This window comes from Manis pentadactyla, chromosome 5, assembly GCF_030020395.1.
Source record: "Manis pentadactyla isolate mManPen7 chromosome 5, mManPen7.hap1, whole genome shotgun sequence".
Classification (NCBI taxonomy): domain Eukaryota; kingdom Metazoa; phylum Chordata; class Mammalia; order Pholidota; family Manidae; genus Manis; species Manis pentadactyla.
In genome coordinates this window covers 165502532-165520816 of record NC_080023.1, presented here as the reverse complement: position 1 = coordinate 165520816, position 18285 = coordinate 165502532, and the positions used below count along the sequence as shown (strand labels likewise).

General features: G+C 46.4%; 1 protein-coding gene across 2 annotated transcripts in view; it reads left to right on the top strand.

Annotated features, from left to right (window-relative positions):
* The window catches only part of SLC13A3 (solute carrier family 13 member 3), a 63419-nt gene that overhangs the window by 13635 nt on the left and 31499 nt on the right, over nt 1-18285 (top strand). For both annotated transcript variants that reach the window (XM_036902097.2, XM_036902096.2), the window contains exons 2-4: nt 5819-6084; nt 8379-8542; nt 18155-18221. In XM_036902097.2, the coding sequence (XP_036757992.2) occupies nt 5819-6084; nt 8379-8542; nt 18155-18221 (497 nt within the window). The remainder of the gene's footprint in view (nt 1-5818; nt 6085-8378; nt 8543-18154; nt 18222-18285) is intronic.

Below are 18285 nucleotides of genomic sequence, written 5' to 3'. Positions count from 1 at the left end.
TGAGGAGCAAAACTCACTGTAGGTGTATAGGGCTTAGCCCAGCCCCCTCACATAGTAAGTGCTCAATAAACAATGAATGTTACCATCATCGCCATTCTCATCCTCATCATTGAACCCGGGACTAGGGCCCTGGGCTCAGCACACAGTGGCAGGAATCATGCATCATTCCTTTCTGAAACTGCACACATGGATGACAAAGTCCTGAACCTCTCTGTGCCTCAGTTTTCTCATTTCTGAACAGGATCATGTGACAAACAGGTGAGCTAATGCAGGTCAAAGGCACAGCTCAGTGCCTGGCCAGCATGAGCCCTCAACAAATGGTAGCTTTATTATTCTCATCTACTGTTCACATTGAGGCAGTGTGACCTTGGGCAAGTCATTCAAGGTCTCTGAGCTGGGGTAAACTGAGCTACCCATTGACTCAGGATAGCTGCCCCATGGGACCTGGGGTAGAGTTTAATGGGCAGTTTCCAGGAACTATGGCTGGCATGTGGGAAGTGCTTAGTGCATGCCACCATCACCAGTTGCCCTGTCATTGCTCTGAGGCAATGAGGGTGGTCACTCTAAAGAAGGGGAGTAGCGAGGAACAGAAATGCCCCAAACATGGTCGGGCTTGCAAATAGCCATATCCACATCCCTTTCTGTCCCCTTCCAGCTCCCTCAGCATGGTGTCATATGCCTCCCAATTTACGGGTGAGGACGCAGAGACTCAGAAAGGACACCTGTCAGTCCAAAGCTGTCAGCTTTTGAGTGGTAGACTGGGATTTGCACCCGGGACTGTGCAATTCCTGGTGGCCATGTCTCCCTGAGCCTCACCTGGCCTTATTTAACTCCCTCTTTTCAAATGGAGGCCTCGCACCTAGGTGTTTCTTGGCCTCAGCAGAAGGATTTCTCTCGGGTTCTCTCTCATCTTGCCAGGTTGGGTCCTTTCCCTGGGCCTGGTGTGTGTGTGCTCCAAACTGCTTGTCCTTTGAGGCCCATGTCTGTTGTGCCACCGAGAATCGTTACCTTCATCCCCACCTAGCAGGCCTAAAGTGCTTTACGGATCTTTGGGATGAAACTTCTAATGTAAAGAGAACAAGAAATGTGCTCAAAGTAACAGAGGCCATCTGTAGCAGGTGATGCTTCATATATATTGCTTACTCTGTGCCATGCACTCCTCCTAGCACTTTACTCATAGCAATTTATACAATCCTTGCAATAACTCTGAGGTTAAATTTCTTATATCATTATCCCCATTTTGGAGGAAACTGAGGCCCAGAGTTAAATCACTTGCTCTAGAAAGCGGTAGAGCCAGGATTCAAACCCAGGCACTCTGGCTCTAGTTGTTGAGAGTGCAACTCATAGACTCCTTTGCTTTTTGGCATCAGGTCCAGATTTCAGCCCCTGTCTCCTAGCTCCCTGTCACTACTCTTTCTACTGATCCAAACAGCTCTTATTTCTCTGAGGCTGACCATCCTCTAGGTGCTGTACCTCTGTGATGCCATTCGTCCCCTTGTTATCTGTGAGCAAACAGGCTCTGAGTGGGGAAGTGACCTGTCCAAGGTCACTCATACCAGTTGTAAGTGCCACAATGCTTCACACTCTAAGTGCTCTAGAGGTTCTGGCCACTGCCCAGGCCCCAGGCTGGGGCTGGTGAGGGGATACTGAGAAGTTTAAGGCAAGACTTTGGCTTTGCTAAAATTCAGGGCTTCCCACAGCCCAACCCTGCATAACTGGGGAATAGCTTCTAACGGGCAGCTGGAGGCACCACAGTGGGCAGCTGGCCTTGGTCCTGCTCCACGAAGGGCTGGCCAGCCAGCTCTCTGCCTGGCCTGGGGCCATTGCCAGTACCTGGCAGGAGCCTAGTCACACCTCAGCATGCTGACAGAAATGCCTGCTGCAGCCCAGCAGGGAGATGGGGGGCAGGAGGGATGGTAGTGGTCGATGTTATTCGGGACATCCTGCCCTGGCTTTGGAGAACAGACCACTACTTTCTTTCCTTTCCCAGGTGAGGGGGGAAAGTTTAGGGGCAATGGGGAAAAAGTCACCTTGTGTCTGCCTGGAAATCATTCCCCAGCTCAAAAATTAACCACCTGACATGGCATTTTCTTCCTTCCCCCACCTTACTGGATGCAGACTTTAATCCCTGTGGTAATTAACAGATTGGCTAAACCTGAGAGGCTGGGATTGCTTTGGTGGGGGGATTATAAAGCTTCCTATAGGAAATGTCTGGGTTGAGTTGGCCTGAATAGGGTTGGTCAGGGACTCTGGAAGAGTGCCACCGCCACCATTTTTATTACCAACCAGGTCCAGTAAGCCGGGAGACACACCCAGGAAGCAAAGATAAAGTTGGGTCACAGTCAGGGCTGCGCACTTGCCTCACCTGGTCCCCGACCATCTGTCCTGATGAAGCTCAGGGCAAAGTGGTCTTTCAGGGGAACAAGGTCAAACAAGTCCTTATTTTGGACTCTGTTGTGCGACCTCAGGCAAGTCTCTTGCCTTCTCTGGGCAACCATCATCCTAGAGGTCAAGTTAGGGCAGAGGGGACAATCCAGGGAGTTGAGGGATGTTCCACCTGGAACCACAAATCCATTCAACCTGGGCCAGCTCAGCAAGATTCCTCAGGGCAGAACAAAGTGTCAAGGAGACAGACTGCTGATGTGAGATGATCCAGAATGTGGGCCTGCAAGAGCAGACACCTCCCCATCCGCCGAACTCCAGAAGTTAACATTCAAAGGAGCAGGGCCCTGGGATCATGTGACTACCCTTCTATGCTAACCTGCGCTGGAGGGATCCCGTTTTGCAAACATGCAGACTGAACCTCCCTCCATGCGGCCAGGTGGCTGAACTGAGATCACCAACGAGTGCCCAGAGGCAGAGGTGGCTCGGATGTGCTGTGGGCTGGAATCATGGATCCACCTGGACCCCACTCCCTGGTCCACCATTTAAATGGTAACTAGGCCTGGGTGTGATGAGATCTGCTCTTGTGTTCTGCGTGGTCCTGAAGAGATCACTGCTCATCAGACCTGTTTTTATACCTTGAAAATAGGGATTTTGAAATGGAGCAGAGATTTTTAATATAGCATTCTGTGAACAATTAGATTCAGAACTGTGAATGCATATGCACTTTTCTGGGATATTACCCCAATTAAAGCCATTTAGACAGAAGTCATAAACTAATAACCATGGCTTTGATACTGCTTGTAGATGTGGTTTTTCTGGTCTTTCCTCTTAAAGAGAAACTCTTTCAAAACTTTGAGATTTCACATAAAAGCACAATTTCAAGCTTCTCTTGAAAAACCAGGAGATCTGGCATCATGGAACCCACATTCCCCCACGGCAGCCATCAGGAGCTGAGCAGCAGTTGCTCCTCTCAGAACTTCACCACAGTCCCCACTCCTCCCTATTGCACCCACGACACTGAAGCCCAGTGTCAGCTATAATCTATCGTCAAGCTTGGGTACTTTTCCCCCTGCTAAAATAATGGTTTTCTGTACCCACAGTGCTGCCAGAAGTGCAAATCAGATTTGAGAAAATGATGTGATTTTTTTTTTTTTACACCAGCCCACTTCACTCATTAAATTTACCTCTGCATTTGAGTTTGCAATGCCTGACTCTGGTCATTTATCAATTAACTTAACAAATATCCATGGAAGCCCTGAGGATAGAGGTGAACAAAAATGGACAAGGGCCCTATTTGCATGGCGCTTATGGTCTGGTGGGGAAGAGCAATAATATGTGAACAAACAAGAAATACTTCAGCTATTGATAAGTGCTTGATGAGAACAGGGCCAGACAATGAAAATCAGACCATGAAGGATAGCATGATCAGAGGAGGACTCTCTAAAGAGGTGACCTTTGAGATGAGGGCTGAATAACAAAAAGGAGCAGGCTGGGCAGAGATCAGGGTTGAGGGGCCAGGTAGAGGAGAGAGTAGGTACAAAGACCTAGAGGTGGAAATGGGCTTCATCTGCTTGGGCTCTGAGAGTCCACCACTCAGTATTCACAGGTCCCAGCTCACTAGTCCCTGCCTCCACCTCCTGGGAGATTTTTGATCTCTGAAAGTCAGTTCTGTCCTCAAGACCTGGCAGGGGTTTGGGGGATGAGGGGGTAGCAGCACTCATTAATTCCCCACCAGATGTCTGGTGTCCAGCTGGCATTCTGAATCCATTTGCCCACAGGAAGCTCAGCTGGGGCAAGGAAGCTGTTAGGGGCCACCTTGGCCCTGCCCCAGGCCCTGACCAGCGAAGTAATGAAGCACACTCTTAACCCTTTTACTGCCAAAGCCCCATGCATGCCAAGCATCAACTTCCCAACTCCTGCCCTTTCCCTTGGGTCCCCAACAGACCTGACACATGCTGTATCCTGGGGTCATTCCTTTTCAAAGGATTGATGTTGGCATCTTGGCAAGAGCACTGAGACAGGGAAGAAAGAGAGGGAGGGAGTGGGGAGAGGGGAGGAGAGTGAACCGAGAGAGGGAAGAGGGTGAGAGGCAGAGGGAGAACGCAGGCCAGCAAGGCACATCCTTTGGAAGGCAACCCTTGCAGCCAGACTTTACCAACATGTCTTCCCAACCCCATCGTATAGTGTGTAGAATTAATATAGTACACTGAAGGATTCACAAAATGCCACCCTGAGGCAAAGGTATTTGAGTGTTCACAGCAGCTCTATTAATTCATAATAACCCCAAATTGGAAACAACCCAAATGTCCACCAGGAAGAAATATGTACAAATCAACAGTGGTAGAGGCACAGAGTGGAATACGACTCTGCAGTGAAAAGGGACGGGCCACTGCTGCTCCTAACTGCATGGATGAATCTCACAGGTACTACACCCAGCAAAAAGGACAAGAGTACATGCCATGATTCTATTAAAGAAAAGGCCAAGAACTGGCAAAACTAATCTACAGCAGTGGAAATCAGCACTGTTTTGGAGGGGGGTGTGAGGTTTGACCTAAAAGAGGCAAAAGGGAACTTTCGGGAGTGGAGGAAACATTCTATGCCTTGGTTGGGATGTTATATGGGTATGTACATATGTTCAGACTCAAACTGTACACTTACAATGGATGCATCTGATGGTATGTAAATTATAGTTCATAAAGCTAATTTTGTTAAAAGTCATGTTTATTTTTCTCTCCAGCTGTTTTGCTCTAAAATCTTTTTAGTGGGGGATGCTCTTCCCCTGCAACTTGGACGAGATGCCTGCAGAATGGTGATTTTTACCATCATTCTTGAGAAATAATTAAAATCCTTCAGTTACTTTAATACACAAATTGACAAAATTTTGTCAATTCAAAAATTAGAATGGTCAGTTCCAGGTGATGATCGAAACATGGAACTTGGCTTGAAGCAACGGCCAGGAGTTGGCAGATAACTAGCCAGCTTCCTTGCCTGCCAGGGGAAACTCCGAAGCACAATCTACACTCTCGCCCAGGGTCCCCGTCAGGATCGAGCCCCAACTGCCCACAATGGTAATCTTAATAACGCAGTCTGTACTGGCTTCCTTGTCCGTTTTACTTCACCACTGACCTTCCAGGATCCCCTGTCAAATAAACTATGTTCATCTCAGGATCTGCTTCTAAGACAAAGGAATATTTCATCTAACCGTAAAAGTCCAATAAATGGACATATTATTTCCCCATTTTATAGTTGAGCAAAATGAGACTCACATGGTAATGTCACCTGCTCAAGGCAAAGCCTTGGACACTTATGGCCTCTCCACTGCCTCCCTGAGGAACATGTTTGACAGGCACTGCCCTAGAATCTCTTCTCCCTCTGCACCCCCGCCAGCCCCCAGCAATGCTGCCCCTCCTGAGCCTGCGTCTCCCCTCTGCAGGAAGGCCGTTGCCTGTTTGTCATCCTGCTTATGGCGGTGTACTGGTGCACGGAGGCCCTGCCCCTCTCAGTGACGGCCCTGCTGCCCATCATCCTCTTCCCCTTTTTGGGCATCCTACCCTCCAACAAGGTCTGCCCCCAGTACTTCCTGGACACCAACTTCCTCTTCCTCAGCGGTCTGATCATGGCCAGTGCCATTGAGGAGCGGAATCTGCACCGGAGAATTGCCCTCAAGGTCCTGATGGTCGCTGGGGTCCAGCCAGCCAGGTAAGGCCAGGTAATGGGTCCAGCCTGAAGGTGGGGAGGCAGTAGACCACATTTCTTGGAGCCCAGACTCACTCTTCCTTGTCTTCCTTCCTTCCAAGACAACAAACTCATTAAGTGCTGCCTTTCATTTACGAATTCATTCCTCAGATTTTGAATGAGGCCTCTCTGTGTGCCAGAAACAGTGCTAGGCTTTGGGAAATTCTCAAACGTGTGTAAGAATTACAGGATAAGCCAGTTGAAATGCTTATCCCTAGGCCCCACCCCAGGGATTTGTGTCCAGTAGTTTTACAGAGGCCAGTATTAGCAGTATGACTCAGCTCACAGGGGGGCTGCATCCCACCTTTCCTGCTCTGGAAAATGACTTACCTTCTCTTTGTCTATAAAATGAAGATGCAGTAGGCTAGACCTGTGCAGTGCAATAGGTCCTGGCCATTAGCATACACATTTGCTACTTGCCAGCCCCGGTGATGAGGTGGGTGGGGAGTGGGTGGAACGATGGCCTCCGAGAGACAGGGAGGCAGAGTCCATTCCTGCATGGCCTCAGGCCCCCTCCATGGGATTTGAACTTTTAGTCTACAGGGTCTGAATGGCCTCTAAAATAGGGTCTTGTTCTTCTAATTTTTTTTTTTCAGTTTGGTGAATCTTAAGGATCCCTTCCCAGAATAAATGCTTTTAAACATATAAAATATGTAACACATAGGATTTAAAACAATTACAGTGAAATGCAGCTATGCAAATACATTTAAAAAAACACTCAAATTTGTGGTATAGTACCATATGTGCTCCTTTATAGTAAACGGTAAGATCTAGCAACTGGCCTGATAATAACTGCAATTTTGAGGCAGTTCTGAGTGTGGATGATATTCCAAGATGCCTGCAATTATTAGAATATGGGATCTTAATTGTTGACCAAGTCCTGGGCACTTCTAATATGACTGAATTTTCTTGTCTATGTTTATCACTACAGGAAATACTTTATTTCTATTGTCTGTTAGTAAAATAAAGATGCATTTCCCCCCCGCCCCATTTCTGTCCTGAATTATATCCATGGCCCCCTGGTTATGAAACTCTGCTTTAAAGCGTTCTAAGCTGGAGAGTGACAGGACGGATTTGCATTTTTAAGCAATTCCTCTTGGCGGCCAGGTGGAGAGCAGATGAGGGGTGAGAAGCTGGATGCAACCCAGTTAGAAGACTGTTCTGGGTGTCAAAAAAGAGATGGTGACAGCTTGGACTAGGGTGGTGGCAGTGGAGATGGACAGAATGGATAGATGTGAGAGCTCTTTGGTTGATAAAATAGATGGGGAGTGTTGGTTAGGGAGAAGAAGGTTCTAGATAACTCCTAGGTTTCTAGTATCTGCTCTGCGCCAAGCACTGTGCTAGGCATTGCCACAGTATTTCCTCAGGGAGGAACTGTCAGTCCTGTGGGAGGGATTCCATGTATACAACTGATCCCAGTGCAAAAGAGCATTTGATAACCAAGGGGAACATGTGGTGTTGGGAGCTCACAGGAGAGGTAGGGGGTGGCTTTTTCATGGAAGACATTACATTTGACCTTGAAGAATGGGTGGGTCTATTATCAAACATAGTTACAATGAAATAGCATGACACTAGTTCAGAAATAGATTTTTAAAACACCAGATAACTATTCTAGAAGAAATCTAGATTGGTGGGGAGAGGAAGGATTATTCAGTAAATGGTGGGAGTTGGAATAATTGTTCTGTTCTTTGATTTAAAAAAATATGTTTTATACTGTACATTCAAATAAATTCCAGGTGGATTTAGAGTTCAGTATAAAGAAAAAAGACCATGAAATAGAATCCTGTTGGTGGGAGGGACTCAGCAATGGCAGGCAGGCAGGAGATTTTGAGTGCTGGTGAGCTCAGGGGAGTTGAGCAAGGGTGCCTGGTAGGAGTGGGAGGGGAAGTGGGAGAGGAGGCTGTTGGGGGTGAGCTGGTGGACATCCTTGGTGCCAAACCAAGGCAACATTATTCTGCAATGGGAACCATCAAGGATTTGGAGTCAAGAGAGAAAAAATTTTAGGGTGGGTATTTTTGGACTATTTTACCTTGAGTGCCTGTGATAGTTCACTTAAACATGTTGAGTTGGTTTCCTTAAACCAAAAATAAGGCTAGTGAGTGGATCTGGTCCCCACTTGGTTACTTGCTTGTCCTCTCTGGGCTTTAACTTCCAGTCTGCAAAACAAATGGACAGGATTTCTCACAGGTGACCGACTGGGCCCAGAGGACCTCCTGGGTCCCGGTTCTGGATCTGCCCTGAACTCTCTCTGTCCCCAGGCTAATCCTGGGGATGATGGTGACCACCTCCTTCCTGTCCATGTGGCTGAGCAACACCGCCTCTACTGCCATGATGCTGCCTATTGGCAATGCCATCCTGAAGAGTCTCTTTGGCCAGAAGGAGGCTCAGAAGGACCTCAGCAGGGAGTGTGAAGAGAGTACAGGTGAGGCTATGGGATGAGCTGGGAGCAAGGCTGCCAGTGTGGAGAAGTGGGAGTGAGGGTGTCCAAGGGGTGGGGGGAAGATTGAGGGAATGTACTTACTGAGCACCTACTATGTGCCAACTATGTCAGTAATGATAGCAATAGCTGAGAATCAGTGAAGTCAAACTATGGTATCTTGGTTTTTTTTTTATTTGCATTTATTGAGAGCTTACTGTGTACTAAACAATGAGTTAAATACCTTACATACATTATCTCCTTTATATGTCAAAACAGCCTTATGAAGTAGGTACCACTCTTAAACCTTGTTTAAAAGCATTTGAAGAACTGCTCAAAATCACTAATATCCAGAGAAAGGCGAATTGAAACAACAAGATTTATTTCAATAAAGCTGGCAAAAATAAGAAAGCTGGACAGCACCTAGGGCTAGCAGCCATGGGGGCCCTGGGAACTCTTGTGCCCTGCCAGAGTGTGGACTGGGTCAGCCTTTCTTAAGGGCATTCAACAAATATTTAATGAAGTCACATGTGCATATACCCTGTAACCCATTAGTTTTGCTCCTGGATACAAATGCCAAAGGAATTCTGACACAGGTCCATGAGGGCACATGTGTGATGATGTTCACTGCACATTCTCTGTGGTGTGGCACGTTGGTAGCCACACGAACACCATCACTTATAAAGGGGAAGGTAAGGACAGCACCATTAAGCATTTTGCTACTTTTAGGCTTAAAGAATTAGGGGGACATATAGTTATATGAATGGGTCTGTGAGACACAGTGTGATTGGAAAAAAAGGCCAGAATGAGATATAGAACACAGTAGCATTATGTAAATCAAAAATAAACACAAGTGACCAAACATTTTGCAAAAACATAAACTAATGAAAGGCTACACATTAAACTCATCAGAATGGTTGCTCTGGGAAGGATGGGAGCGGGAAATGAGGATCAAAGGCACTAAATACATAGAACAAAAGAGGGGCTTTATGCCACAAGTAGTGAGAACGTGCCATGAACTGAGGGATTTCATTCGCCCAACCCTGTGAAAGTATATTCTAAACAAAATAAATCACAAGGAGCTGCCATGGTTTTAGGTGACCAAACAAAGGCTCAGAGAGGGAAAGCGACTTCCCCAAGTCATATAGCCAACAAATGGCTGAACCCAACTTTGCACCCAGGCGGTCTGGCTTCAAAGCCCAGTCTCTTACCCATGAAACCAGTTGCCTCTGTGAGAATTCGTTTGACTACAGTAAAAAATGTCTTCTGTCTGCAAATGGTTAAAAGGGTTCAAATATCAAAAAGTCAGAGAAAGGCAGGTCTAGGATTAACTCAGAGGTACAAAGATATCAGGACTGTTCATTAGCATCTCTGATTCTTTTGGTCTTTCCCTATTGGTTGCAAAGTGGCTGCCACATCCTGTCTGCTTTAAAACATCTTTCTTTTTATTGACATAGGTGTATTTTTAAAATTCATTTTATTATCATTAATCTACAATTACATGAAGAACATTATGGTTACTAGACTCCCTCCTTCACCAAGTCCCCCCTGACAAACCCCATTACAGTCACTGTCCATCAGCGTAGTAAGACGCTGTGAACTCACTACTTGTCTTCTCTGTGTTGCACAGTCCTCCCTGTGCACCCCCCCCACATTATACATGCTAATCATAAGGCCCCCTTTCTTTTTCCCTGCCCTTATCCCTCCCTTCCCACCCCTCCTCCCCAGTCCCTTTCCCTTTGGTAACCGTTAGTCCATTCTTGGGTTCTGTGATTCTTCTGCTGTTTTGTTCCTTCAGTTTTCCTTTGTTCTTATACTCCACATATGAGTGAAATTATTTGGTACTTGTCTTTCTCTGCTTGGCTTATTTCACTGAGCATAATACCCTCTAGCTCCATCCATGTTGTTGCAAATGGTAGGATCTGTTTTTTTCTTATGGCTGAGTAATATTCCATTGTGTATATGTACCACCTCTTCTTTATCCATTCATCTACTGATGGACATTTAGGTTGCTTCCATTTCTTGGCTATTGTAAATAATGCTGTGATAAACATAGGGGTGCACCTGTCTTTTTCAAACTGGAGTGCTGTATTCTTAGGGTAAGTTCCTAGAAGTGGAATTCCTGGGTCAAATGGTATTTCTATTTTGAGTTTTTTGAGGAACCTCCCTACTGCTTTCCACTATGGTTGAACTAATTTGCATTCCCACCAGCAGTGTAGGAGGGTTCCCCTTTCTCCGCAACCTCACCAACATTTGTTGTTGTTTGTCTTTTGGATGGTGACATAGGTGTATTTTTAAAAGAAGCTTTAAATTGGTACATATATGGTCAGAGACTGCTATTTTATCACCAGTATTGAGTCTTTCTCTGTTTTTTTTAGAAATAGAACTCCCATGTGGGCCCATGTCTACATAGAGAAAAAGCTGAATTTCCCAGCTTCCCTTGCAATTAGATGTAGTCATGTGACTAAGTTTGGCCAATGGTACATGAGCAGGAATGATGTGTGCAGCTTTCAGATTCTGCCCTTCCTGCTGTCTCCTCCTCTGGCTGGAATATGAATGGGGCAGTTGATGCTACCCAGCACCCAGAGACGGAAGCTGCCTGTTGAGAGATGGATGACAGATCTTCCCTGGTAGCTTTGAATCATTTATCCCAACTAAATCAACAAACATTATCCACGAAACCATGGACTTTGTCTGCTAGTTACATTTTTTCAAATATGTACTAAAATAAATACATATCTGTTAAAAATCTAAATACTAATCGACAAACCATCTAAGTTAATCTCATTTACTGTGGTATGGGCATTTCCCCATCATGCCATAAAGGATCTTGCTTATTTTATTTCCACATCTGCCCTGAAAGCTAGAAAGTACTTTGTAGACAAGATTCAGAGAGGTGAAGTGGTACATTCAGAATCAATCCCATTGTTGGTCAAGTAGCAAAGCCAGGATCTATGCAAGGTCAAAGTCTCACACAAAAAAAGGAAGAGATTCTACAGCAAGGTTGGCAAACTTTTTCTGTAAATGACCAGATAGTAAATATTTCATGCTTTACGGTCACAATTACTCAAACTCAGCCCTCCCAGACAGAAAAGATCCAGAGACAATATGTAAATGAGAGGGTGTGGCTATGTTCTAGGGAAATTTTATTTGTGGCTGCTGAAATTAAAATTTTATATAATTTTTACATCATGAAATATTCCTCTAGTTGGCAGGTGTGGAGTCAGGTTCAGCCCGTGAGCCATATTTGCTAACCCCTACTCGGCAGGGTCAGCTTCTTTGGTTTTCTGTTTCCCCTGAGTCTTGGGGTTCCCAAGACGGCCTCCCTGTCACCCTGGAGTTGCAGCAAGCAGTTAAGACCCTGCTCCTTCTCTCATTTCAACCCCAGCTGCTCCCACTTTATATTACACACTGGGCTGCCAAGCAAGCATCACAGCTGTTTATTGAGCACTTACTTAATTCAAGGACTCTTCTTAGGGCCTTCCATCTGAATGAGGTCTGACCTCATTTAGCAGAATGGAAATTGAAGAAGAAATAAAGAAAGAGGCTAAAGTGGCCCCCTGCCCCCACAAGTCATGTCGTTTCCAAACAGTGGCTCTGGTACTGTGAATCCAGGGCTGGCTGACTTCAGAACCTGTACTCTTAACCTCTGTTATTCTGCCAGCTGCAGAAGGTTCTTTTTTAGTGTAGTGGCTAAAAAAAAAGTTTGAAAGCCAAGTCCCTCACTATAGTGATGAGAAATCTGAGACCTATGAGGGGAAGGGACTTGCCCAAGGTCACACACAGTACTGGTCACAAGGTAAAATCCAGTCTTTTCCCTTATGCTGCAGGATGTCAGGAGGTGGGAGACCTGGGGGAGCAGATACCCACTTTTACAGGCGGTGGGATCAGAGAGCCAGGACTGGTTAATGATCAGCCCTAAGAACTAAAACAAGGCTAATTCCAGTACAAAGAGAGATGTTCCCTTTCATCCAGTTTCTGTGCTCTGTCCTGGAGGTGGGAGGTGATGACAGGGGTGGAGGGAGTAGGGATTCTGTTAATGGGCCAGGACAGGGATGAGGAGGCCCCTGGGGGCTTTCAGTCCATGACAGACACCCATATGTCAGACACTGCTTAATTTTTCATACCCATTGGATCATTTAATCTTCATTGCAGTACTATGAGGTGGATGATCCCCATTTTATAGATGAGCAAACAGGCTGAGAGAGGCAAAATGATTTTCCTAAAGGAACATAGTGAGTTAGTTGCTGAGCTCTGTCTGAATCTGGAATCTGTGCTCGTAAGTACCATACTCCAGTGAGACAGGGCCTGGGGTAGGGTGGGGCTCACTGGATGTGACCCAGTGTTCTGCAAGCTTGGCCTTTCAGTTTCTTTACCCACTCTACCTCTTACGCTGCCTGGGAGACCAAGGGGCCAGGTGGATGGTGGCCTCTTCGGTGCCTTCTACATGCATGTTCTCATTAGATTCTCCACCATAACCCTGAAGGGGTGGCCCTATTATCATGCCCATTTTACAGAGGAGGAAACTGGTGCTTAAAGTGGTGAAGTATCTGCCCAATGTCCCTCAGCCAGTAAGGGTCCCATCTGGCTTTTAATCTAAACTCTACCACTCTTTCCCCTTCTTTTCTCGGCCCGAAGAAGGCTAGCTTGCCACCCATGTCTGCCCTTTAGGAATGCTCAAGGTGCCATCACTCAAAATGCAGTCTTTTAGGTGGGGTTAAACATTGCCATCCTCCTTCACTCTTAATTCATGAGGCCAGAAGAGGGACCTCCTTCTGAGGCTCTTTTCTCATCTCTGAAATGAGGACAGAACCTCATTGCTTTCACATATATTATCATGAAGCTTATGTGAGATATGAGATCTTGGCACATAGGATGTAGTTAACATGTGGCAGTTGTATAAAAACCATTACAAGATTTCCAGGAATCAGGAGGAGCAGGTAATAAGACCCCACACATTGGTGCCCATTTAGTTTCCTATGAAAGTTGATGCATGATAAAGTTTCCTAGTTGAGAGGCATTTATTTATTATATAAATAATATATATATTATGTCCATCTCCTCTGTGGACTCCAGGCTCCAGGGGGGCTTGTATCAATCTTTCCCATTGCTATGACCTACAGTGGTGTAGTCTTGTCACCTAGAACACTGCTTGGCATGTAGTAGGTGTTCAATAAATGTGTGGAATTGATGAATAAATGAGTAAATTGACCAGTTACTTAACTGATCTAAGCCTCAGTTTCCTCATACATGAAATGGGGATATTAATACCTACCACCCAGGTTGTGTGAGTGCTAGATAAATCAATGGATGTCAACCTGCCTAGCCTGGGTGGCTTTCACCTCCCCTGGGGTGCTCTTTACCTAATCTGATACAAAAACTTTCTCCCAAGGGCCTTTTGTGTGCCAAACTTCAAGAATATTTCAGTCATGGTGGGAAGGTTAGACTAGATTTAGCAGTTTGGGGGCAAACCTGCTAAGAGCCAGGTGGGTGCCTTGGAGGCAATGTGAGATCCAAGGAGTGGGGAATCAACAGTCCTGGGACCAAGCCTAACTCTACCACCAACCTGCTGGGGCACCTCGATCCAGACTGGAACCTCTCTGGGCCTCAGTTCCCCCAGGTGTAGAGAGGAAGGTAATCGCCCCTGCCTAGCTCTCCCAGGCAGTTCCAAGGCTGCTTTAAGATCAGAAATGTGCCAGTTCTCGGTCCCCCACCAGACACGAATTCAGGGATTGGTATTATTTGAATAAGACCTTACATAAGCACCAAGCTCCTAACCAGCCAGAGATTTCTGGACCCAAGGACGTCAGAACCTTTGGAGACTTTGCCCCACTGGCCTTTTTTGCACGGTCACTTGGATCGCTGTGGCCATAGGAGCCATAAGGGTGGGCCCTGGGCAGATGGTTAAGAGCATTCAGTACCTCAGTTTTCCCATTTTTTTCAACTTCACCTTCATTGGCTTTATTATTATCATCATTATTAGAAAAATAATGCTTGGTATAAAATGTTTTCATATTACCAACCTGCATAAAGAAGTAAAACTCCTTCTTTCCTAAGTCTTATATGCTGCCAGTAATTGCTGTTCACAATTGTGTGTATATAAATTTCCTCCTCTGCCTCATTGAGAGCATGTACAGTCTGACATCGAGGCTCTCCAGCTCAGTTGCTGGCAGCAACCAGGTTCTATGGATGCGCGACAGGAGCCAGGTAGGGACTGTGGCAGACTGACGAACATGCGCACCTCTGCCTGGGCAGCCACGGAGGCTGCAGTTTCCCCATCGGTACCTTTAGGCACATCTTCTCAACCCTGGCTGAACAAAAGAATCACCTGCAAGCTTTTCGAAAATACTGAGGCCCAGGTCCTACTCCCCAGACAGTAAACCAGAATCTCTAGGGTGGGGCCTGGGCACCCCCAGGAAGTTCTATGTCCGTCCAGTGCTGTAGAGTGGCCTTGAGTTATGCCTGAGATGCTGGGGAGGTCTGCTGACCATCTGATGATGTGTGACAGCTGTGGTCCTACCCAGGTGGGAAGGGTACAGAGTGAACTAGGGATGGGTGGGGTCAGGGGCTGCCAGGTCAGAGTTCTTCCCCCTGGCCATCCCCTGGGGAGTGACTTTGCCCCCCCCCCAGCATCAGTGTCCTATTAACAGCCCTCATTTCCTGCTTCAGTGCTCTGGCCTCCAGCCTCGTGCATTGCATGTGGACATGTGTTCCTGTCCCTGGAGGCCCCCATCCCCATGACCCGGGCAAACAGATCTGCAGTTAGCCTTCAGCTCCCTCATGGTGGTTAGCAGGGCCAGCTTCTGGGCTGGCAGACATGACACAGTCAGCTACCATGAAATCCTGCTCCCTCCTGAAACCAGTAGGGAAGGGGCAGCCCAGAGAGGGGAAGGGAAGGGACTTCCCCAAGCCACTGGGAGAAACAGGGCGAGAGCTGAGGCTGGAGTCCAGACACTTCCTCCCGGTCCCTGTGGCCAAAGATCCTCAGGCACATGCCATGGGCAACCATGATCATCTCGTTCAGAGGGTGTTAGAAAGGACCTCTCATGGTATTTGGGCTTTGGCTGGGGCATTTGGGGCAGTCTGAGGAAGCAGGGTTTGCTCTAGACTGGGTGCTGTCCAAACTTGGGAACAGTGCTACCATTAGGCCAAAAAGCAGCAGCCATTCGGTTGGCAAGAGGGGGACACTTGGCAATTTGTGGGTGGCAAGTGACTTTGAACTTGGACCAGATTTGAAGTGTCCTTTCTTTGTCTCATTTTATCAGTCTCAGAGCAACTTTGTGTGAGGCAAATGATGTGTAAGATCATTTAGTTCCAACAAGTGAACGATATGGCATATCTGGGTCAGGCCAGCCTAATATGTCAGGAGATGCTGTTTTATTCCTTCTCAGGAGTAACCCACATCTACTAAATCCTGGCTAGTGCTCAGATTTCTGTTCAATGCTTTAAATTGGGGCTGGCAAACTTTAGCCCACCAAATCTAGCCCACTCCTTGCCTGCTTTTCTGTGTAGCCTGTTTGCTAAGCATAGTTTTTATATTTCTAAATGGTTGAATAAATCAAAAGAAGAATATTTTGTGACATGTAAAAATTATGTGAAATTCAGATTTCAGCCTCCAGAAATATAGGTTTGGCCACACTTCCTCATTGATGTATTGTCTGTGGCTCCTTTCATGAATGATATCATGGCAGAGTTGAGTACTTATGACAGAGACCATATGGCTCCCAAAGACCAAAATCTTTACTATGTGGCCTTTACAAAAGAAGTTTGCTGGTCCCTGCTTTAAATGGTGTCTTAGTCTGTTCAGGCTGAGTATTTGTTTCTCACAGTTCTGGAGGCTGGGCAGTCCAAGATCAAGGTGCCTGAAGATTGGATGTCTGGTGAGGGCCATTTCCTGGTTCATAGACATCTGGCTCCTCACTCTGTCCTCACACTGTGGAAGAGGCAAGGGAGCTCTCTTATAAGGGCACTAATCCCATTCACGAGGACTCTTCCCTCATGACCTAATCTCTTCCCAAAGACCCCACCTCCTAACACCACCATACTGGGGATTAGGTTTCAACATATGAATTTGGGAGGCAAAGGGATGTAAACATTCAATCTATTGCAAATGGGTCAACTTCACAATCCTCTTGACAATCCCAAGACAATTATTACTTCCATTTTATGAATTAAAGAACTGAGGTACAAGGAGGTTAAGGGGTTTATCTAAACCAGGGTTTCTCAACTTCAGTACTATTGACATTTTAAGGTAATTAATTCTTTGTTGTGGGGAGCTGACTTGTGTATTGTAGGCTGTTTAGAGCAATCCTGGCCTCTACCCTCTAGATACCAGTAGCACCCCCACCACCTCCACACTAGCTGTGACAACCAAAAATGTCTTCAGACATTGCCCAATGTTCCTTGGAGGTTGAACAGGCTAAGGTCGGGAACCACTGATCTCAAGTCACATCATAAGTGATGGAGATGTGATTTGAACCCAGAACCTATGTGTTCAGCTATCAGTCATATACCCAATGTCCAGGGATGGGTTCTTTGCCCTTGGTGAGGGTTTCAGCTGCAGGAATTTTTAATCCCTTCAATTTTTCTTGTTCAAAATACTATCAAAGGCTTCTGGGGAGACTGACCTGTCAAGAAAACTAAATACTTTTAAAAATGAACTCAGGTCCTGTCCTAACCTTCCTCTGCTGAAACACTCCCCCAGCTCTGCTCCCATCCTTCTCAGAGGAGAAGCCAAAGTCCTTACTGTGGGCCCCAGGACCTCTGCATGATCCTGCCCGCTTTCTGTCCCCCACCCCTACCCCCAGCTTCTCTCATCTTACCCCCTGTTACTCTCACCATTCCCACTCCTCTCTAGTCCCACTGGTCTCCCTTCTGCTTCCCAACACACCAGACACACTCTCACCTCAGGGCCCTTGCACTTGCTGTTCCTGTTGCCTGGAAATCCCCTTTCTGTAGCTCTTCATGTGGCTGGCTCTTTTATATCCTTGAGGCCTCAGATCACATGCCATCAGCTCATGGTGTCTTCTCTGTTGACCTAAACACAGTAGTCCACCTTCTCCCCCCACCCACTCTGCAATCACTTTCCATCACATCACCCAGTTTTAATTCCTCCATCACTTTCATCTCTACCTGAAATTTTCTTTATGTTTTAGCATCTGTCCTTCCTTCTAAAATATAACCTTCATGAGAGCAGGGACCTTATTCTATATTATTCAATGTGTACACCAAGCTCATAGTCAACAGTACATAGTAGGTGCTCAATAAATACTTTTTGAATGAAAGTATGAATGAATGGGAGATTGGGGTTACCCTTCCCATTGCTCATCCATTACCACTTATAGCTAGTCTTTCCCAAACACCCCTTTGGCAATGGCCCCTCAAGTAAGTCTAGGCTTGAGTTAGGGGTTGTCAAGCAGCCTTGCAGCTAACAACCTGTCCACAGGCCTGGGGCCATCTCCCAGTAGGATGGAATTTTGAGGATTTAAAAAAAATTTATTCTATGAATAGTATAGGAGGGGAACCTAAAGAAGCACTCTTGGTTGACTACCCAAGAGTGGGAACACTCCTGGCCCATTCATCACAGCACACTGAAGACACCCTGCTCTTTCCCCCTAGCTGCTGCGCGGGGAAACAGTTTGCACGCGGTGCCCACGGAGATGCAGTTTCTTGCCGGCACAGAAGAGTGAGTTCCTGGTGCAATTCATAGAGGAGCCAGTGCTTGATCCAAAGAGATGATGTGCAAGAAT